Raw genomic sequence first — 20,634 nt, forward strand, 5'->3', positions numbered from 1 at the left:
AAGAAGATGGGGAGGAATTTAACCAGGCAGATAACCCAATCTGACTAAAGAGACATCCTATCCCATGTAACGTCATGGTTTGACTAGCTGGATCTACGGTTGGACTAGATGATCTTAGTGGTCTCTTCCAACCTTAAACATTCTGTGACTCTAATTCTATCATGCTCAACAGTAAAAAGGGAAAACGGGGCCTTTACGGAGGTTAGCCATCTTCAGCTCAGGTTCTGGCTATTGGTCTACCCAAAGGCCAAAGTTGCAACCTAACTGTGCTTGTAGGTGCAGGAAATACCTTACATATGCATTACTCTCTGGGGCATGTCTATTTCTTAGAAATTGGTACCTGAAGACTGGATTTATGTTACTGTTTGCATTCGTTATCCCAGATTAATAAAAGTGCTTAACTGGGAAACAGTGTGGCAATACTTTGCACTGTGAAGGTGCAACTGACTTAGCAACCCTGACACGCACAGTGCAGATCACTGCAAGGCATCATGAACTCCTCGAGGTCAGCAGCAGCTGAGGGAACTCCCAGGAAACACTCCATCCTCCAGGAACACTGTCTATGGTGGCACTACCTATGTTTTGCACTCTGAGAAAGAGGTCTTACAGTCTCTGATTAACCTTTTTTTGCTGTTGCTCTCTCAACTGTCAGGTGTGTGCACGCTGAAGAGCCCCACGTCAGAGCAGGAAGCTGCTCAGTGATGGATTAAGTGAAGGCTGCTCAGTGACAGACACATCCTTCTAAGTCACCAGCTCCATTTCCAGAAGCAGTTCCGGTTTCCATGCGTGCATCCTCTAAGTGTACAAGCCTACCATTTATTAACCAATGTTGTTTATAAGCTCTCTGCTTTACCTGCTGGCCCTTGGATTTTTCTAGGGTTTAAATTTACAGATGAATTTGGTGCTAATGCATAGGTATAGTTTGTATAAATATGCCAGACCCTATTAATGGAATATGTTTCATCATATAGTTATTGTACAGGTTCTGGCTGTGATTTTAGTTTTCTTCATAGAAAATTCTAGATCTACTTCGCTTAAGTAACCTTCATATTTCTAAATTTCTGACTTTCCATTATTATTCTCATGTAATATTACACCTATTACTGATTGTGAACTGCGTGATGCTGAATTTTTATGTACCCTATGAAATGCTCACTACAATACCACAACTCTGAAACAACCTATTTATGGAATACATATCAGCACAGCATTTAATATCTTAAGCTCCACACCTTACTTTGCTTGCATATACACAAAACACAGAAATACTGAATCACCTACTACCATAGGTAAACTGGTTTAAATTTAAAGCACATGCATGAAAGATAAATGCCTGATCAGATGTTTGCAATAAATAAATAAATAATGATAATAATAAAATTAAAAAAAAAGCCCCAACAACGGCAATAACAAAAACAACAAAATAGCCCAGGGTGACAAGTGAAACCAAAACTAACTCTTATTTTTTGTTTCACAAATAAAAAATGTATTCCTCTGGGACAAAATACATCACCATGCATAATTTTGCCTTTCTAAAAATATATATACTAAAAAAAGAATTAAGGTATTAATTAGTTATTCAAACTTGGATCAATTTTCTCCTATTCAAACTTCTTGTATACATCTATTTTCACAAACAACAACAACAACAACAAACCCAAACTACTGCATTTTTGTAGTACTTTATGTAGTTTTGAGGCACTAAGTTAACTGGATAAGATTGATTTCCTCTCTTTATCCAACCAAAGAGTGGCAATAAGCGTACAAGTCCCCCGCATCCTTCAGAGACCCAGCACACTAACCCTGTACTGAATGGACCATTCCAGCAGTGGGAGAAGGCTAATCCAATCTCCAAATCCACTTGATACCGTTTTTCTCTAGTGACCTATCTACCAGGAATGTTGATGAAAATACCAATTTATTTCACTGAAGACAGTGATTAGTCAGCAGTCAGGGAAAATCTTCAATCACTGCAGTATGGTTTGAGTTGAACTTTGCTTGACTCTTGTCTCCTGCTGAGAATTATGTAGGGTATAAAATATTCAGATTGGTTCCGTAAAGTTAAAAAAATAAAAGAGCCAGGAACTACACATTCTTGCTTATGGATGCAGCAGGGAAAAACTGCCAGCAGGGAAACAGAGTTCAGAGCACAGATTGTGAGGGACCGTTCTAAACGTTACAGGAGAAAAAATATTTTAAAGTTATGAACAAATCCTTGGCAACGTCCTTTATAAAATGCTTCTGAGTAGTCAAGTGTGCAAGATAAAGCTGTGCAGGTTGATTGAACTAGTACAGCCAGCAATCGTGAAACAAATAATCCAAAGGCTTGCTGACCTTGGCAGCATTACAGAAGCAATCTTTACATAAGAATGAAGTGTTCTTAGATTATTTCTCCCAATATATTAGGTTTTAAACATATTTCCACTTCACCTTTGTAAAGAGCTTGGAGATCCCCTGGAAGAATATTCTGTGTCCAGTCACAAGAAAAAAGTACAAAAATATACACATCTTTTTTGTCCCTATTACATCTCTTGAACATCCACATTTACTGCAGATAATGCAAAGTAAATCCCATTGCCCTTATGCAAGAGAGTTAAGCTCTGCTTTGTCCTCTGGACATCAGCCAGGGTTCTCTAAACTACCACAGTATTTTGAATATAGCCATCTCTTCTTTTAAAATAAAATTAGAGCAGTCTGTTCCTAGGAAGGTGGGGGGAAGCAGTGGAAGAATACTGAAACCTGACACAAGGATGCTAATTCTCATCTAGACCTCATCCTTGCTCCTAAAGTCTGTGCAAACCTCATTAGTCCCAGTCTGTAAACTTGGGGTTTCAAATGAATTGGAGTAATTATCAGAAGATATGTCAATACAAGGGGAAAAGGGATGGCATGGCATTCAAAATGGCAGTATTCTCCTAAGTAGGTTGGTCATCATACAAAGCACTGAGCAAGCCAAGGGTCTAAGGAGCAGGAAGGATATGAGACCCCAAAACTTTTCCTTGTATAGTAAAAAAGGGAAACAGTAGGCAAAAGGACACATGACCTGTGGTCTAAGATAAAGATCCATTTATTATCAGTGCCATAAAAGATCTCAAAGCTCTAGGATGAATGTCCAGTTGATCTCAGAGCTGACCACCCCACAGATCTGTGCACTCTGCAGACATCCATCTTGTAAAATAGATGCCATAAGCCTCCAAACACATAAGGTGGCTTAAATCATTTACATTCCCTCTTTCACCAACTGTCATCTAAAATCGCTTGTGAACTAGAGTGGAGATTGGATCAGGTTTATCTGACCTTAACTATGTGCAAGAGCTATCGATATTTATTATGAAAAAAAGCAATCATTAAAGTGATTACTTTAAAAATCTAAAAGCAATTCACATATATGTTACCATTCTTTGTTTCCAACAGAGAGAATACTCGGTAGCTAAATTAAATGCTGGTACTTCAGTACAGGAGGATACAGTACATGTCCTTATTCCTAACAGCACATTCCCTGCCTTGGTGGGTTTTTTTTGTTTAATTCCCTTACACTTAATGGGGAATGCTTAATTTTCTTATTTCCATTATCTCCCTAAATCCTGAGAGCTCCCACTCTGAGGCAGAAGTTGTCAGGTTATTACAACTGGTTCCAAGGTATCAGCAGTCAGAAAGTATTGTTTTGAAAGAAAACTATTTATATGTTAAAAAAACAAAACACCACCACACCACCTCTCTGTGCTTAAGAAGCACCCAACCCCTAATCCTGTTTACAGCTGAGAACATCTCAAGGTCAGTCCACTGCCCTACAGCTAGACCTCAGCCTTTGGCAAGGAGCTTCCCATCACTCCAGTAAACCAAGGGCAACTGGCAAATCTGTATGCCTTTTATATCAGTAACTTTGTCTTACTCTCTCATATGCTTTGTTCTCTATTTAAAGAAGCCTAGAAATGTGGGAGGTTATGCGGAGGTGACAACAGTTAGGACAAATATCTGGTTGATGTACCAGCAAGCACTTCCATGACATATGGCTGGCCTTCTAACAATACATAGACAATATACCTGCTTGTTCTTCTAACATATATAAAAAATAACTCTGCTGTCACCCTACCATATTCACAAGAAAAACAACTGTAGAGAAAAAGCAGTATAGATACAGAAGTGATGGGTGAAATCCACATTGGCTTTTTCATGCCAATAAATGCATAAGAGCAAATGAAAGGCAGAACTTCACCCCTTAGTTTCAGTTGTCAGCAACATGACTGTGGCTTTACAATACAAAATATGATTCCAATAAAATATTAAGAATGCGGTCATCGAAACACACACAAAAAAAAATACATTATGATTCATTAAAATGAGGTTAAACAAAAACAGCAGCATCTTATATAGCAATTTATTTACTCATGTTGAAGATTTCCACAATATACTGCATTCATACATTGCATACATACGTACACACGTTCCCACACAGTATACTGTGTGCTTTCAAATGCATAAGTAAAACTTGCTGGAGTCTTCAAAAATAACCATCTGCTACATGCACCATATTTTAGTATCTCTGCACAGATGCTCTAGGTATGTATCATTGTTAAAATATTCATTTTTTATCCATTAACCTGGCCAGACCATCTGGACACCTTAATGAAACTATTCACGAATACCAACCCTCTAATCAGCACATGAAAGCTCAGAGGTACTCACCCTGCAAACTGGGCACTGCCAGTGACTACTGCTGTCTCTAAGCCTGAACTCATCAGACAAACACTTGGAATGATACACACGAAAACACAGGTCACATATCAACACCTCTCCAGGCAAATGGCATTCAAAACAATACCAGTCATGATTTTCTGTTTCCCAGTCCTACAAAAAATACAAAATATTTTGGTATGATATTCTGTCAAAATCTTCAGGAACTAAGAACAAAATTGATATGTCTTGAAATCCAGCAGCAATTAGACATTACAAACAGTTAAGAAGTGTATAATGCTTAAAAAACAGGGGAAAACCTACATGCTTAAAGATCTTCATCAATTTAATATGTGCTAACTCACACAGCATGTGAATGCCAAGTTTTAGCTTTTTCAAGTGTCTGATCAGTAACATAATTTCAAATATGAGCTCTGTCCACAATGAACAGTGGGTTTGTTTTCTACCTTTGTGTACAACACTGTTGTCGACCTCTCTGTATTAGACTACAAACAAAAGGTTGTGCACTTCAAATGAATTCAATTTCCTCAGACTATGTCCCCTCGGTTTGATTGTTACAGTGGATTTTCAACTGTAATATTCTGAAGGGTGGCCCCTTCCAATCTTTACTCTCTTTAAGCTGACAACTTTTCAAAGTGCTAAGTTACAAGAAATACACAAAATCATGAACCTCTAATTGCAAGAAATGTTTTTGCTAAGCAATCTCAATACAATTCAAAAAATAGAAAATATTTCACTTGCAGTGCCCAATAGCACTTATTCCTGAAATGTCCTACAGAAGACAAAGGATGTGGTTCTGTCGATATACAGATGTCTTTAATACACTCCTTCTTGAAAATTCAGCCCCAGTGGCCAAATTCTGACCTTTGAAACATGTGCACAAGCTTTGCTGAAGTAACTGAGAGCAGCATGCATAGAATTTGGAGGCAGAATTTTGCTCTAGGAATCTTTAGCACTAAAACCAGACAGAATTGCCAGTGGCCACCGTTAAATGTTTGTTATCTGAAATGTCATACTTTTCCTTACACTTCAAAGACAAAAAAAACCCTGTCACATATCAGATTAAACTCCCAGTGCCTTTTAATGTCCAAATGTCACTTTTCAATGGGTTCAGATGTCTGAAAAAATTACTCCTGCTCTTCAGTAAGTTATCTTGATAAAAATCTGATAAAGCTTTTTTAATGCCATGTTGTAAAGGTGGAGTTAGCAACTCCCACCACTGGCCTGAACAGGTTTTTGTCCAATTCTCTTTTCCCATGGAAAAGGAAGCAGTGCCCCTCAGGTCCCTAGGTGTCAGGTCTCCCCATGGAGTGGGGTAAGAAGTGCTACGAAATGGCACCTCCACTCCCTTATGCTGAAGCAGCTGTATCCTGTACATAACTCATCTGACCAGAGCCCTCCACAAATGCAAGACATTTCTGGACAACCCCAACTGCCTGCACTAAAGTTTATACCCACAAATGTTGGAGCAGTAAGCTTAGGAAAAACAAACCAATAAAATACAAAAAAAAAAAAATCAAAACAATTTCTGACTCAGAACTTCAACCTCCTTTGTTGTTCAGATTAACAGTGTAACTTGACTCTTCTATTGGTTTTGTTTCTTACTTAATTTTACATATTGATTCTGTGTATCTCAGAATGGCAAAACAATACCACTTAATTTAGCTATAAAGAATGTATTCTCATTACACAAAATCTTTCCCCTTCAACAAAATCCGTTGGCAGAACACTTTGAGAGTCCTTTCTTTGCAATATTTTAGAAGCAACTAAAGATACTGCATTGTAGATGCATGTGGTTTCTCTGCAGATTGACAGAAATCAGGATATTTCATATTTACTGTAATACTTCTTTATGGAACTAGAAAAAAATACAAACAAAACAAAAAAGGCAATAAAGGCCCAATTAAACAAGAAAGTTTTGACTAAAGTTTTATCCAGAGAAAAATCAAATGGAGAAGAGCTGAAGAAATTCTGACCAATGAGGAATTTTACAGCAGAATAAGGATTCCAGGATTTTTCCTTTTTATTCTTACTCATTACTTATTGGTATATTCCAGATATTCCATTGTTAGGAAATATGCTGGCAAAGAGATGTGGAATTTAATTAACACAGGGAAATATACTTGCTGGCAAGAAAAATCATGCACTCAAGCCAGAAACCATGATGCTAAATAAAACACCCAAAGAAGCTTCCTTGAGTAACCCCAATTGAAAGTTCTGAAAGTATCATTAATTCTAAATACAAATCGTTAGGTTTTTCACAGAAAAGATTTTTAGTTTAATGCAGTATATTTAGTGCATAAGCATATATAAAACATTCATTTATGCAGTATATCTGTAAAGTTAATAGAGAACATAACAAATGTACATAGCCCTTGTGAGAAGCTATACTATTGGCTTCAATAGCAAGGTCAGAGGCAGTAATTTTGCTCCAACAGCAGTGAGATGTTACTGCTTCTCTCGGTTTGCGTCTGTTTGAATGGGAGTAGAACGAGCTCCCGAGATTTTTTCGTGCAGGAGACCAGATTCATTTAAAGAGCTCCAACTCTGACTGCCAGCGCTCGGGGTAGGACAGGACAAAATCCACCGCCAGCTGCCAACGCGGTTAAGTCTGCATTTATGATATACACCACCAGGTGTCATCAGCCACTCCAAAAATGACTGATTAAAGGGCAACCATTGTAACATCTTGAACTGTAACGTGTGAGTAACCACTTCCAGCCCCCGGGAGAGAGAGAAATCGTCAAACTAGATACATACATAATGCAGACTAAACTCAGAATTGGAAGTGATATGGATGATGGTGGTGGTTAATATAGCAAACTAGGCTATCCTAATGGAAGACAGAAACGTAATAGAAAATATGACAGAATTCAAAACCACATAGTGCAAAAATTGTTCACCTTGTTTTTTGCTGCTGTCTGGGAAAAAGGCTGCATACCGTAGGCCTTTCAAAATAAAAACAAAACAAACTTTGTATCTATACTGTAATCCGTCCGATTATCAGGATATACACAAGGCTAGAAAGAATTCATGCACAGTGACCAGGAAATCAATGTTACTTCTAACATCTGGCTGCATACATTTCCTCCTGCATTTCTGGAATGCTACCTCATGTTTTAACCACACTCTGTCTCTTTACAATATCCCAGCTACTTATATGATTGAAAGAACCCAACACCCATCTTATTCCCCATATACACGCCCACCACCAGGTAAACTTGGAAATGTTTAAGAATATTAATGATTATTAATCAGTGATACAGAAAGCTGTGCTGGCTCCTGTGAAGTGACTTACTGCATAGACCCCAATGAAATCAAACCACTTCCTTCTTTACTGCATATGATCAAACATGAAACTCCCGCTTTATCAGTAAAACTCACAGTCCTGATAGTTTCACAAAAGGGGATACACTTTACTGGGGCCATACAGAACAAAGGCAGGATATCCACCATAGGGACTCAGCTTGCCAATATCCTCGCTCCCTGATGGAGGGCAGGGGAAGGCTCTGGGTCACTGAGGGGATCCTCCGTTGGCTGGAGCTGGCTGCCCAAGTCCAGGGGTACCCAGGGACTGCCCACAGCTCTCGGGGGGAGGGGGCTGGCAGCAGAGCCACATAGCTCAGGTGGAACAGGAGGCCTTCCCCATTTGTTTTACTCAGCTGCCCATTGCTTTTGTACATACATGCATTAGTAGGGCAGCAAATGTCTGTTTGGGGGATTTCATTTAATAGCCAAAGAGCTATGCTCTGTTAAGCAGAGAGGAATCTTGCAGTGATATGGGTCACTTGTGGTCACTTGTTCTTTATATTCAAATCGGTCAAACATTATATCACAAAGGTCACTTTGCACTGACATAAATAGCAGTTGAGATTTCTCAGCAACATGAATGAAACAAAGCAACAATTCTGAAATATGGCTTTACTTATGACTGAGACATAAGCTTACTTTTTCATGATTTGTATTAAACAGGTTGTCTTAAAGAAAATACATATATTTATTCTGGAAGAACAGGAAAATAACATAGGACAGCAAACGTCAGGCTACCTAGAACATTTGACAATTTAAAAGAGATAAACCCAACAGAAAAGCATGAATCACCATGTCGTAGCCTTTACTGTAAAATGAAATATACAGTTGTTGTCAAGGAAAGAATAATTTTAGTGCATAAAGAAAATGTCCATTATAATGCAAATGTACAAGGAAAAGAAATGCTTACTCATTAGTAATGGAGATTTACTTAGCTGTAATTGAAATAGGGAATCTGTATGTTGGAGAATGTGACATTCTGCTGTACAATTAGCATACCATTAAGGAGATGTGAAGCACATACGGTAACATTAACAATAATTCAGAGGTCACAACTACGACAATTAGGTCAATTCCATACTTTACCAATACCGTAATTATTGCACCCAAAAAAAAAAAAAAAAGAGAGAGATAAAAACAAACAGTAAATTTTTATTTTCCTATAATTTATATGTAGTCATAGCACATGAAAACATTATAACCTCTTTACTCAGACTTCTTCTAAAAGGACCACTCCGCCTTTTTAAAATGCACATTCCATTAACATAACTCATTTCTTACCTGTTAATCTGTTTTCTCCAGATAATGGTAGCCCAGATACTCGGTAAATAGTCTACTATCAGGTGGAAGAGAGGAAAAGGGAGGGGGGAAAAAGGCAAAACTCTATTCACAAAGCTCCCCTCAATGGGGATTTGCTGGTTTCACACTGTTGAACTAGATTTCCCAAGCCATCCAAATTATGGCTATCCTTTGGACCCAACCAGTAAGCTAAAAAAAAAAAAAGGGTCACATAGATAGAAAAACAATTTTAATTCAGTTATTTCTTTGGCGCAATTATGTTTATTTATGAATAATATACATACAGTTCTGTTGTCCTAAATTCAACATGACGCAAATGAAGGAAAGCGTTTTCCATGGAGCTCAAGGTTCTCAGCCTTTTCCTGTATGGCATTTTGTCCCATAGTATTCTTTGGACTTTTTTTTTCCCAGGTGTTCTGTTTCAAGGGCTTCTCCAGAGTTTCTCTGCTGCTTACCTATGTACTGCTTCTCTAGAGCGCCCATTCACACCCATGCACACACAGCTTCTTTCAGATTACTGAATTTTGATTCAGACCCACCTGTGCACAAACCCATGGTCAACTCTGTGCATTGTCTGTGCTTTAAAGAGTCTCTACAGCTCCAGCTGTCTTCTCATGAACAGACAACTCCCAACAGCTTTTATATTTAGTCTAAAGGAAGAGTATTAGCAGATACACCGTACTATTTCACCCACACTGTATCATAACAACACTTATAGTCTGTCACAATACAGGAATCTAGAATGGCAAGTAGGTCCACAGCAGCAGAAAAAGTTGTTTACAAAATAAAAACTACTTTAAAATAATAGCACTTACATGCTATATTTATTTCAAGACATTTTCAAATCACCAACCGAAGCTTTAGAGAAATCCTTCCTATTTCATAACCCTTTAGAAAAGCAGACAAGATCTCAATGATCGAGTTCCCATTGTTTCTCTAATTCCCATTTCTCTGACACCTAATTGGACAAGTATTCTGAATTCAATTTCTTCATGGATATTGTAGGATTCAGGAATAGACAAAAGGAACACCTCCTTCCCTCCTCTCCACCTCCATCAGTTCAACACCATAGTTCTTTCAGCTTGGCCCACTGAATTGCTTGATTCCTTCAGGTAAGAGAGAAGCTGTTAAAATTCAAGATTCTGCTCTTCAAGGTCCGTTTATTGGCTTTCTCTTTAATTGGGAAAACAAAGTGATAGCTATGTATCTCTAAACAATTTTTCCACTTTTAATCAATCAGTTCCATTCTGCCTTTTTCAGGTAGCCATCTGTTCCGATCCAAGCTTCTTGATTAGACATGAGCTTTGCTATAGATAATTGTTAAAAACTTCGCAGCGCAGTTTTCAGTCTTCATCATTCACAAAAGTAACAAAACACTGGGGAGGGTGCACCTCCTACAATGCACTTGTTCTCCAAGACAAAATCTGAGGGAAATAATTCTTATGTATTTGCTCTAAACAGCTAATGCACAGTTAATATTGATTTCTTCATCAATATTTTCTCAAAGCATAAGTATCAGAATCTATACTAAAGGCTGTCTGAAAAAGGCTCAGACAAGAGCCTTTAAGTATTGTAGAAATGCTAAAGTGTGTTCAACTCTGAAGTCTCCCATCTATCTCACTTTTGCCTTACTGCTGAAATCCCAAGTGACTGCTCTGTAACAAAAGTTTTATCAAATGTGGTTATTCATCCACAGAGTTGGACAGAGCAGATCCTGGCTCTTTTTTTTCGGAAGACTAGCAGGAATGCACCCAGTACGTTCACAGTTGTCTCTTTTTTAAGCATGCTGTATCTCACTGGTATAGCATGTAGTAAGAAACCTTACCATGACTCATTGGTAGATGCAATGATTTTCACTGTGATAGTGATCTGCATTAAACAATTCCTGGGTCTAACAAACACAACATGCCAGAGAACGTGAACAATTTCCATTTTTTTTTCACTGCTGCATGTTTTTTGCCACATATCCTAGCCTGCTGCGAGGGCGGCTCTCTGTGGGCTTCTGGATCAGCCATCTATTCATGCAAAGCATCTCTGGCTCCATCTCTTCTCTAGTGAGCAAGAACCTTCCTGTAAACTTCCATTCAGCATCCCATTGAATCTGCTTTTACTTTTCTTCATCACAAGGGGTTAGGCTCACCAATGAGGAAGGCATTATTAATTGTTTGATGGCTCAGAGGACTTACCATCTTTGCAGCAGGTAAACAGTGAGGGAGCTGTTTAATAAAGTATTTCCCTACAGGATCCATACTTGATCAGGATAATTGCTTTACAATTATAAACTTTCTTAGATCATTCCATGTCTTACATTTAATATTACAGGAATACATCAGAGTAAATTCAGCATCAAAATAAACTCATTTTCTCCCCTGTAGTTTTCTCGTATAGAAGTACTTACTGGATATGTAGTCTCATGTTTTGCTTGTGGTTTTTTTTGCTCATCAAAAGTGTTCTGCAAGCAAACAAGCATCCCTCTCCTTCAAAGCCAAAAAAGACTTCAGGAACTAGAATGCCTTTATGAGAATTGTTTCACTTAATCTTCTTCCTTTTCAAAAAACTGCTGCTGCAGATAGCTACAATGATCTGTGATTTTAGAGACAGGATAATCTGTCCACTGCAAATCACTTGCTTCTTATAGATCCTTTCCTTTGATGACCTGAACTTCATCTTAAAAATGGATTTCTAAAACCTGACTTTGTAGGATACTTTGAGGGCATTCATTACTCATGCTTCAGCACAAAAAAAAGTCCAAAGCAAAAATGAGTTAATATACCCTCACAACGATCTAGACATCTTGCTTAATTTCAATTACATTATTTCTATATTTTGTTTCATTTCATATGGATTTTCAAAGTACCAACCAACAACAGATTTGTTCCATTACTTCTATTTTTTCTCATTTTCGAAATTGTTTTTTTACTCTAAAAAGAACAGAATATCATCAGAAGACAGATCAAAATCTCCTCCTCTATAATATGTATTGAACACAGATGTATTTGTAGGCTTGTGATAATTCAGTTCAATCTTCTTCACTGATAACTGCTTCCAGTTTTGAGGCAAACAAGCAAGAAGATTCAGGTTCTGCAGTGAATTCCACAGCCTCTCAGTAGACTTTCTTTCACTGAGCTTCATCTGCAAGCCCATCTGCCCAATTAAGTTACTGCCAGTTTGTCTTAGAAGTCTTCTGTTTCTAGCAGGAACCACCAAAGTCTTCTCTGGATGTCTACCAGGACAGGTAGATTTTCACTCTCATCTACCTTAGAGTTACGTTCCGGCCCATTCGAGGCAATTGGCTCCAAAATGCAGAGCCAGTCTCCAACTCTGAGAGCTAAAGGAGTGAAGTTTTTTCAATAAGTGCAGTAGCCAAAATGACTGCTACAATCCCTGTGTGGTCATCTTCCCAGCCTATCAGCTCTTTACTTGAAGCAATGAATAAACCTCAACTTCCCTTACAGGAAGATCATCTTTGGGTAGCAACATATACAGGTATACTTCAGGTGAGACAATAGGAGCATTCTCCTCCGCCTTATTAGAAGTAGAATGTCATTTGAAATTAAAATAATTTTTATCCTTCTTCATGTTCCAAGTGAGTTCAATGTTAATAGAAACTTGCACAACCTATCTCCTCAGAAACTGTATTCACTTCTGCTATTAGCGTCTTAATTTTTTACTCAGGTTGAGCCAAGAGGAGGTCTGTAAGCTATTCTCATTAGGGAGATGTATCAGTGATGGCGTGAAGTATTTATTAGGTGCAGTGCCTTTTAATTCCATATTATGTATATAAAAGCTTTGCTCCTTGAGACACAAAAAAAGGAGTACCTCTCTTCTTGTAGTTCCAAGTCTCTTTTCAAGAAGTACGGCACATAAAAGGGCTCTTCCTCCTCTCTTCTTCTTAAGTGTCTGTTTTCTTTGCCATTCTGACCATAACTTCTGCATGGGATTTTGCAGTGTTTCTCTATGTTGATGTTTCTGAATATACAGTTATCTCAAACAATATTCTAACCTTTTTATCTGAGCCAACAGCAAAAATTCCTACACTCTTTGCTTAAATCTTCAACTTCTTTTTGCTTCTTGTGCCGTATGTGGATGGTATTGTTTCAGCTGTCCATGACAGAAAAGGAATGAGGTCTGCTTTCATTGTGAATGAAGTGTGAATATTAATAAGTTCATTAGCTTCAATAAAATTTCATTCAGAGTCCAGCATGACATCACAATTAAAGAATCAAAGTAACTGTCAGAGATGCAAAGCATTTTGAACCCACAAACTGAACAAAGACAATGCTACCAGGTCAGGGCTGGCACAAAAGAGGAGGAAAAACTAAAGATGTATATTTTCAGAACAAACTCAAGATGGACTGGTCTAATTCATCTAAGGCATTAACATAATTCGAGTCTCATGTTGGAAACTTTATGCAGACTAGGTTGACTAACCTAGTTCAAACCTGAAAGTAAATTATCTTTCTCCTACAGACCTCTTTAGGCAACAGAAACTGTGAAATCTGTGAACAATGTCAGTAGCACAGAATAGTGAGTGAAAACCTTCAAGAAGAAAAGAGCACTGGTTTGACCTAATTTTTAAGTCACGTTGGCAAAGCTGAGAAAGGCAAATGAAGATCCTGATGAAGTTGTTCTACCAGTTTAAATGAAGCATCATCTTTTAGGTATGCAGTAAGGTGGATTCTTCTAGTGTCATCACTGGTAGTGTGAAGATCCTCCAAACAATGCGAGCTTTTGTACTGATATTCAGAAGGTACAGGTACATCCTTTTTTGGGGATGAAAAATAAAGGAGGGCTGGAGTGGAGGGAAGAAATATTCCTGAATATATGGGAAAAGAAAGGCTTGGAAAAAAATGTACAGAATTGTTAATAATTCTTAACACATACTGAGAAAGGGAAGCCACTGTTGAGACAGTGAGGCCATCCTAATGAGCTATAGTAAATGTAAAGACAAAGAGGGTCTTGGCTTCCACACAGCAAGAGTAAAACACTTCTCAACCATGAGGTGAGAGATTCAAGTTCTAATTTGCTCCTCAAGGACAAAATAGTCTATGCTTCAATTTGATGACTTGAAAAGATTTGTTTTTCATAAATCCACAGCAAGGTATTACACTTGTGGACACTTATTTTTGGCTCAGCAATAAGCAAATGTTTACACTAGTGCAATTTATGATGATTATTTACTAGAAAAATCCTTTCCTTTCAGTGCACAGTGTTTGGTACAGTGGTATTCTTTTGGCAAAAAAAACCTCTGGAAGATGGGAACTTAGAGGACGGAAAGATAAAAGCAAAGAAAGGGTCGATTTCAGATACCCATTTCCCTTGAGTGTCCTTGTGAGATCAAACTGATAGGTGCTCTGAGCCTCAAAGTTTCCTCATACTTAACCTGAGGTGTGAAATTAGAGACGGAAACTAGTCTGAAATTTTCTCTCCCAAAAGAATGTTCATTAACTCTGCATTAGTGAATCACCAAATTTAAAGAATACTGATAATTTCATAATAATTAAAAATCTGTCTGCAAAGATCCAGCCCAGAAATTGTCTTATTTGTTACAATATGAGAGGAACAACCAAATACCATGGTTTGGGCTGCATTTGGCTCTACACCGGTGAATTCAAACAGGACTTCAGATTCAAGGCAATACAGATGGATATATATATATATATATATGTATATATATATATATATATTTAAATACTGAAGAAAGTTTTTCTTCATTTGGTATGACATGTTCTTCCTCTTTGTGCTCTTTAGTAGGAAGAGAATTTGTGATGAAGGCACTGGCTGTCACTATTGCTATTTTGTATTATTCTACTGCTCCTACCTGAAATGAATGGGATGCACATTTAAAACCATTTATCAACTTAGTAAGTTAAAAGCCCCCCAGCTTGCTAGCAATAACTGGTAGCTATCTGGTAGTTATGTTTTATTTTTAAATTTAAAGTGCATTTTACATTCAAAGAAGATTCAAACCCTCACAGTGACCATCCTTAAGATTTCATGATTATCTCAGTACTTATGCAGAGACTGAAGATGGCAAAGCCAGTGCAAAGCACTGCTTCTGGATATCAGCAATGCACTGGCATGGAAAAAATCAATGTAGTTACCAATGCAATTAAGCATAGCAAGAAAGAGACCCAGCTCAATTTAAAGTAATTTAGAATAACATAAACATAACAACCAAAATACTTCTTTCATATAGATTGAGCCTCAAAAATAAAGCTGCAACACATCACATCACAGTAATTGCTGGGTGTTTACTGGAGGTCATTAGGGTTAACAAATTCACAGAGCTGGCAGTGGGTCACTAAAAGGTTAAAATGATGATAAAGCAGACACAGTAAAGAAGTGGTTAATTTAGGCAGACTTTGGACTTGAAAGTATCTGGAGTTACTAAGAGCAAGTACCAATACTTTCTAAATTCTAAATATCAGGAAATTGCCAGGATGAGTTAGCAAGTTTTAAATACATCGTGTGTAGGGAAAAATCACATTCTTCTGTTTTCTTAAAAGAGGAAAGCAAGAAAACTGCCCCTCCAAATGACATGGTCTTTGCTAAACTACAAACTCTTTACAAGATAAGAACTGGAGAAACAACAATTAGAGATATGGAGAACAATGAATGCACACACAAATGATTGCAACTACAGCCCAAAGTCAGACTTAACCAGCCAGAAGAGCTGCGGACTCTATCTATAAGCAATCAATTACATGATTGATTTTGGGAAAACAGACTTCTAGAAAAAAGTGACCTCTCAAAAGCATGACCACTTTGTATCTGTTTCGGCAGTGAAGAAACAGCTCAAAGTACCTTAAACAAGTATGAAGCCTCTCCCTTCATGTGTGGTCAGAGAATCTGGCTTTAAACCATGGCAGTACTATGAGATGAGCTGCCTTCAAATGCAAACAATAAATCTGTGCTACTAACACATCTCCATTTTAGAAGAACATAATATAACTTGGCTTTACGAAGACGTGTAAATTGAACCTATACATTCATGATGCCTCTTGCTGGGCCAGTGCAATTTTATGACTTTAATCATGAGAAGAATTAGCACAATAAATGCTCAAAATACCTTCATGCACATTGTCTGTAGAAAAATCAAAAACAGGAGAATGAGTAAGGCACACTAACTGTAAGAAATACATCCAAGACCTCACAAAGCCACACAGCATTGGTGCTTTCATTCATTTCTTTCATCGAGATTAGACTGACTACTATTTTACAGTGATAAAAGTACACAAAAATAATGGCAAAACTTAAAACCAGAAATTAATCAATAAGGACATTCATTACTATTTTTATCAAGAACCACACTTTCATTGTAGTTATTGCACCAATAACGTTGTTAACAACTCTTATTTGCAATTTTTTTTCTAAACCTGAGGAGCAAAGAGATCATTCGGTTTTGTTTTTATTTTAAATCAAGAACAAATAACACTAGCGAATTCCAGAAGTTCTGTGAGAAATAGAAATAAAGAATTTAGAAAGGAGAAGTAAATGTCCATTACCAGATTTCAGGACTGGCATTTCCCTTGCAAGGCAAGAAGCTGCAGAGATTTTGTTGAATTGGATAATAACGTAACGACAGACAGTGAAAATGCAAAATTACTAACTAAAATGCTGGGGAACAATGGAAAATAATTTCTTCTCTCATTTATTTTGTGTCAAATGCATTAATCATCTGCAAGATGAAAAAGCCTGTAAGATGAGAACACATTTTGAACATTTGCAAAACATCTGTATAGATGGTAAATGAGCAAATAAAATGAGTACCTGCACAAGTCTAGGAAATAATTGCAGCAAAGTTCTTGCATAGCTACCGACCCGAAAATATCTACTGGAGTATAGTACATTGGGCAACTGCCTTTATACATTAAATTAGTTTTAGTAACACATAAAAATCTCCCCCATATACATCAGAGGAAAAGAGGACAAAATTCATGCTGTTTTAATCTGATCATTCTTTTTTTTCCTGTTTTTCAGAACATTCATTTTGAGATGAATGTCTCTCGTGGAAAGGCCTCTTCCTGACGCCCCCAGACTGTTTCATCTTTGCACATCAGCTAGTTCTTTGGTATGACATCTGAGGCCACGATATTTTGCCCCATGAAAAAAAAATTGTTATATTTATTTATTTTTTAACCACCATTCTGACACAACACTGATAGCAAAGCAGCATAAATTTTTTAACACCTTCCTCCGAGGACTGTGAGAAATCATATCAGACATCACGTCCTTACTGCATTTATCTTTCTTTTGTGTCCAAATATGGATAGCACAAGGGTTTGGAAATAGACAAGCAAACACCACAAACCACCTAATTTATCTTTTCCAAACAGAGTTGCATTTTCATAATCCATATGTCTTTAATTATTGTTACCATCTAGCAATCCATCCACAGTCACCATTAAAACCAATAGTTTCAGGCCCTGTGTCAGACTGCAGTCAGGCAAGTAAGAGATAGAGGTGCTCAGCAGTATCTGCAGACCGGACAAGTAATTTATTTATTTGAATACAGATCTTAAATGATAGGATTTAGGTCCAGAACTTCAGAAATGTGATGAAACTTCAAGCAAATTTTCAAACTTAAAAAAAATCAAAGGAGTGATGACAAGAATGTCTCCGTTTGCTAACTCCTTGAAACAGGTGTTCCTTATTGACTTTCAGTGTGGTGCCAGAAAACAAGCTGAAATCCAACGGCATTTTTTGCACAGATGTGGTACATCAGTCCTCAAGTCTTTCACTTTATGAGCTTTCAAAGCTCTTACAGTACAAGTCAAACCACGTTTGCCAATGGGGTCAAGGATCTGTCTGTAAGTGCTACAGTTTGCTGAGTCTGAAACTCAGCAACGTTAACAATCCCATTTCAGAGTTCTATCTCCTATAAGTGGATCTCTGAAAAGACCGCTGCGTGTTTGTCCTCACTGAAATGTAACTTGAGCTCATGGTTCAACAGTCATTAGTACCAGATCTGGATTACACAAAAATACAAATTGCATCTTGATCAAGCGCAGACAAAGTATGTGTAACACTATCCAGTGTGTCCAATGCAGGAAACATACCAAATTTTACTGTTTTGCACCAATTGCTGGAGAATGGAAAACACTTGATCTGTTGTCAAGTGCTAACGGTCTTACTCATTAAAAATTAAAAAATAAAAATAAAAACAGCCAAAGAACTCCTTTATATCATGTCAATGTATTTCGCTTCAGGTGTCTGCAGCATTTTGATATAGTATTAGGATCCAGAGAAGCTGGAAGCAGTGTACTATTGAAACATGGCTCTGATTGGAACCTGATTCCTACTAATGCAAAAAGCCATTAAGCCAGGCATGCACTGGCGTTCTGAACAACTGAGATGGCCGTCAGACACACGGGCACAGCACAATACAGCAGTGCTTAGCAATCAGTACTTGTAACCAAAAGGCTTTTCATGCTGCAACCTAAGTAGTATCTTCAGCTAAGTCAAAGAGAACTCTTTTCATTCTGAGATAAAGTAATAATTTAATTCTAATGGTTCACTGGGAATTTACATACTGGTTATCATACTATTTGGTTTAGATAAATATTGTTAAGACGGAAAAGGGTTTTCTTTTCGAATGACCCTTTATGAAATGGCTATTGTGAGGCAGTTTGATTTTTTTTCTTCTCTTAGCAATAGAGGAAACAATCACATTCAACATTTGAGATAACTACAAATATCAGACTACATTATGTTGTGTCTACACAGTTAACATCACCTCTAAACACGTAAAACTGACATAAATAGCTAGAACAGCTATGCAGGAATTTCTGAATGTTCAATCCCAGGGTGAACTGTGAAAACAAAACCAAATACCCTTTAGAAGCTCTCGTGAGGATTTTTAAACAAATTAGAATGAACAGTTTAACAGTGACATAACATATTATATACAGCAGCAGCCCAGAGGGCCAACTATATGCTGAGCTGCATTAAAAAAGGGGTGGACAGCAGGGAGAGGGAGGTGACTGTCCCCCTCTACTCAGCTCTTGTGAGGCCACATCTGGAGTACTGCATCCAGGCCTGGGCCCCCACCACAAGAAAGATGCAGAGCTCTTGGAATGGGTCCAGAGGAGGGCCAATAAAATGATCAGAGGGCTGGAGTACCTCTCCTATGAGGAAAGGTTGAGGGAACTGGGCTTGTTTAGCTTGGAGAAGAGAAGGCTCTGGGAAGACCTCATTAGAGCTTTCTAATACTTGAAGGGTGCATACAAACAGAAGGGGGAACAACTGTTTACATAGGTTGACAGTGACAGGACAAGGAGTAGTGGCTTCAAACTAAGATAGGGGAGATTTAGACTGGATATTAAGAAGTTTTTCACACAGAGAGTGGCGATGCACTGGAACAGGTTGCCCAGAGAGGCTGTACATGTCCCATCCCTGAAGGCACTCAAGACCAGGCTGGATGTGGCTCTGGGCAGCCTGCTCTAGTGGCTGGTGACCCTGCCCATGGCAGGCGGGTTGAAACTAGATGATCTTTGAGGTCCTTTTCAACTCAGGCCATTCTATGATTCTGTGATACATACTGCAATAGTTCAAATTAGTATGACTGGGATCATTTGAAACACAACGCTTTGATAGTTTATACTTCTTTCAATTATTGATAGTTTATATTTCTTTCAATTTTGAAGAAAAAATATTCCCCTTTCAGGATTTTAGAGATGGCTGCAATAACGAAGAGTATTTCAGTACCTTTTAGTGTTAATTTTCCTGTGGAGTTTTTTCTGGTTTTCTTCAAAGTTTAAATCATTATCTCTGCCTGGAAAATGTTGCTCGTTTTACCAATATTTAATGAAATTTATGTTCCAAAGCAACCATTTCTAGTTCAAGCATTTTAAAGCTTTGCTAAACTGTTTTTGTCAGGAAACCATTGTCTTGTAAACACAGAGAGAAGGCTTCTGAACAAGGCAACATAATTGCACAACTTCTGTTCCTGGTCTATTAGACAATTCTCAGTCAGCACTATGAGTACATTAGAATTTAGCTTTAGGGACAGAGAAAACATGTTTTTCTTTCCTTTACATACTTTCAACCTAAATAACTGGATTTAGATATTTACTTTACATATCCAGTGGAACGATGTCTGGATGCCTGTAACTAATTTACTAAGAAAATCTTTCCTAAATGAATGCCCCCATGTTTCCAGATTATCTGCAAAACATATCTTCTAATGTGTGTTTATTTATAACAAAATACATAACTTTTTGTGGTTCTTTTGAAAGAGAGTAACATTGGAATTTTTGGAAGTGAGCACTTTTTAAATGGACTAGTTTTTCCTTCCTCAGATTCAGATCAAGGCAACACTGACCCAGA

General features: G+C 37.7%; 1 protein-coding gene across 3 annotated transcripts in view; it reads right to left on the bottom strand.

Annotated features, from left to right (window-relative positions):
- Positions 1 to 20,634, bottom strand: part of ZMYND11 (zinc finger MYND-type containing 11) — a 100,216-nt gene that overhangs the window by 22,133 nt on the left and 57,449 nt on the right. The window contains exons 4-5 of one of the 3 annotated variants that reach the window (XM_065731523.1): positions 7,599 to 7,643; positions 4,687 to 4,848 (exon numbers count right to left, since the gene is read on the bottom strand). The exons of 1 other annotated variant lie outside the window; for it this stretch is intronic. In XM_065731523.1, coding sequence (XP_065587595.1) covers positions 4,687 to 4,848; positions 7,599 to 7,643 — 207 coding nt within the window. The remainder of the gene's footprint in view (positions 1 to 4,686; positions 4,849 to 7,598; positions 7,644 to 20,634) is intronic. One more of the 3 variants, XM_065731524.1, reaches the window with a different exon arrangement.

The sequence above is a fragment of the Cyrtonyx montezumae genome, unplaced genomic scaffold (assembly GCF_038088225.1).
Source record: "Cyrtonyx montezumae isolate F1298 unplaced genomic scaffold, pur_monq_1.0 scaffold_14, whole genome shotgun sequence".
Classification (NCBI taxonomy): Eukaryota; Metazoa; Chordata; class Aves; order Galliformes; family Odontophoridae; genus Cyrtonyx; species Cyrtonyx montezumae.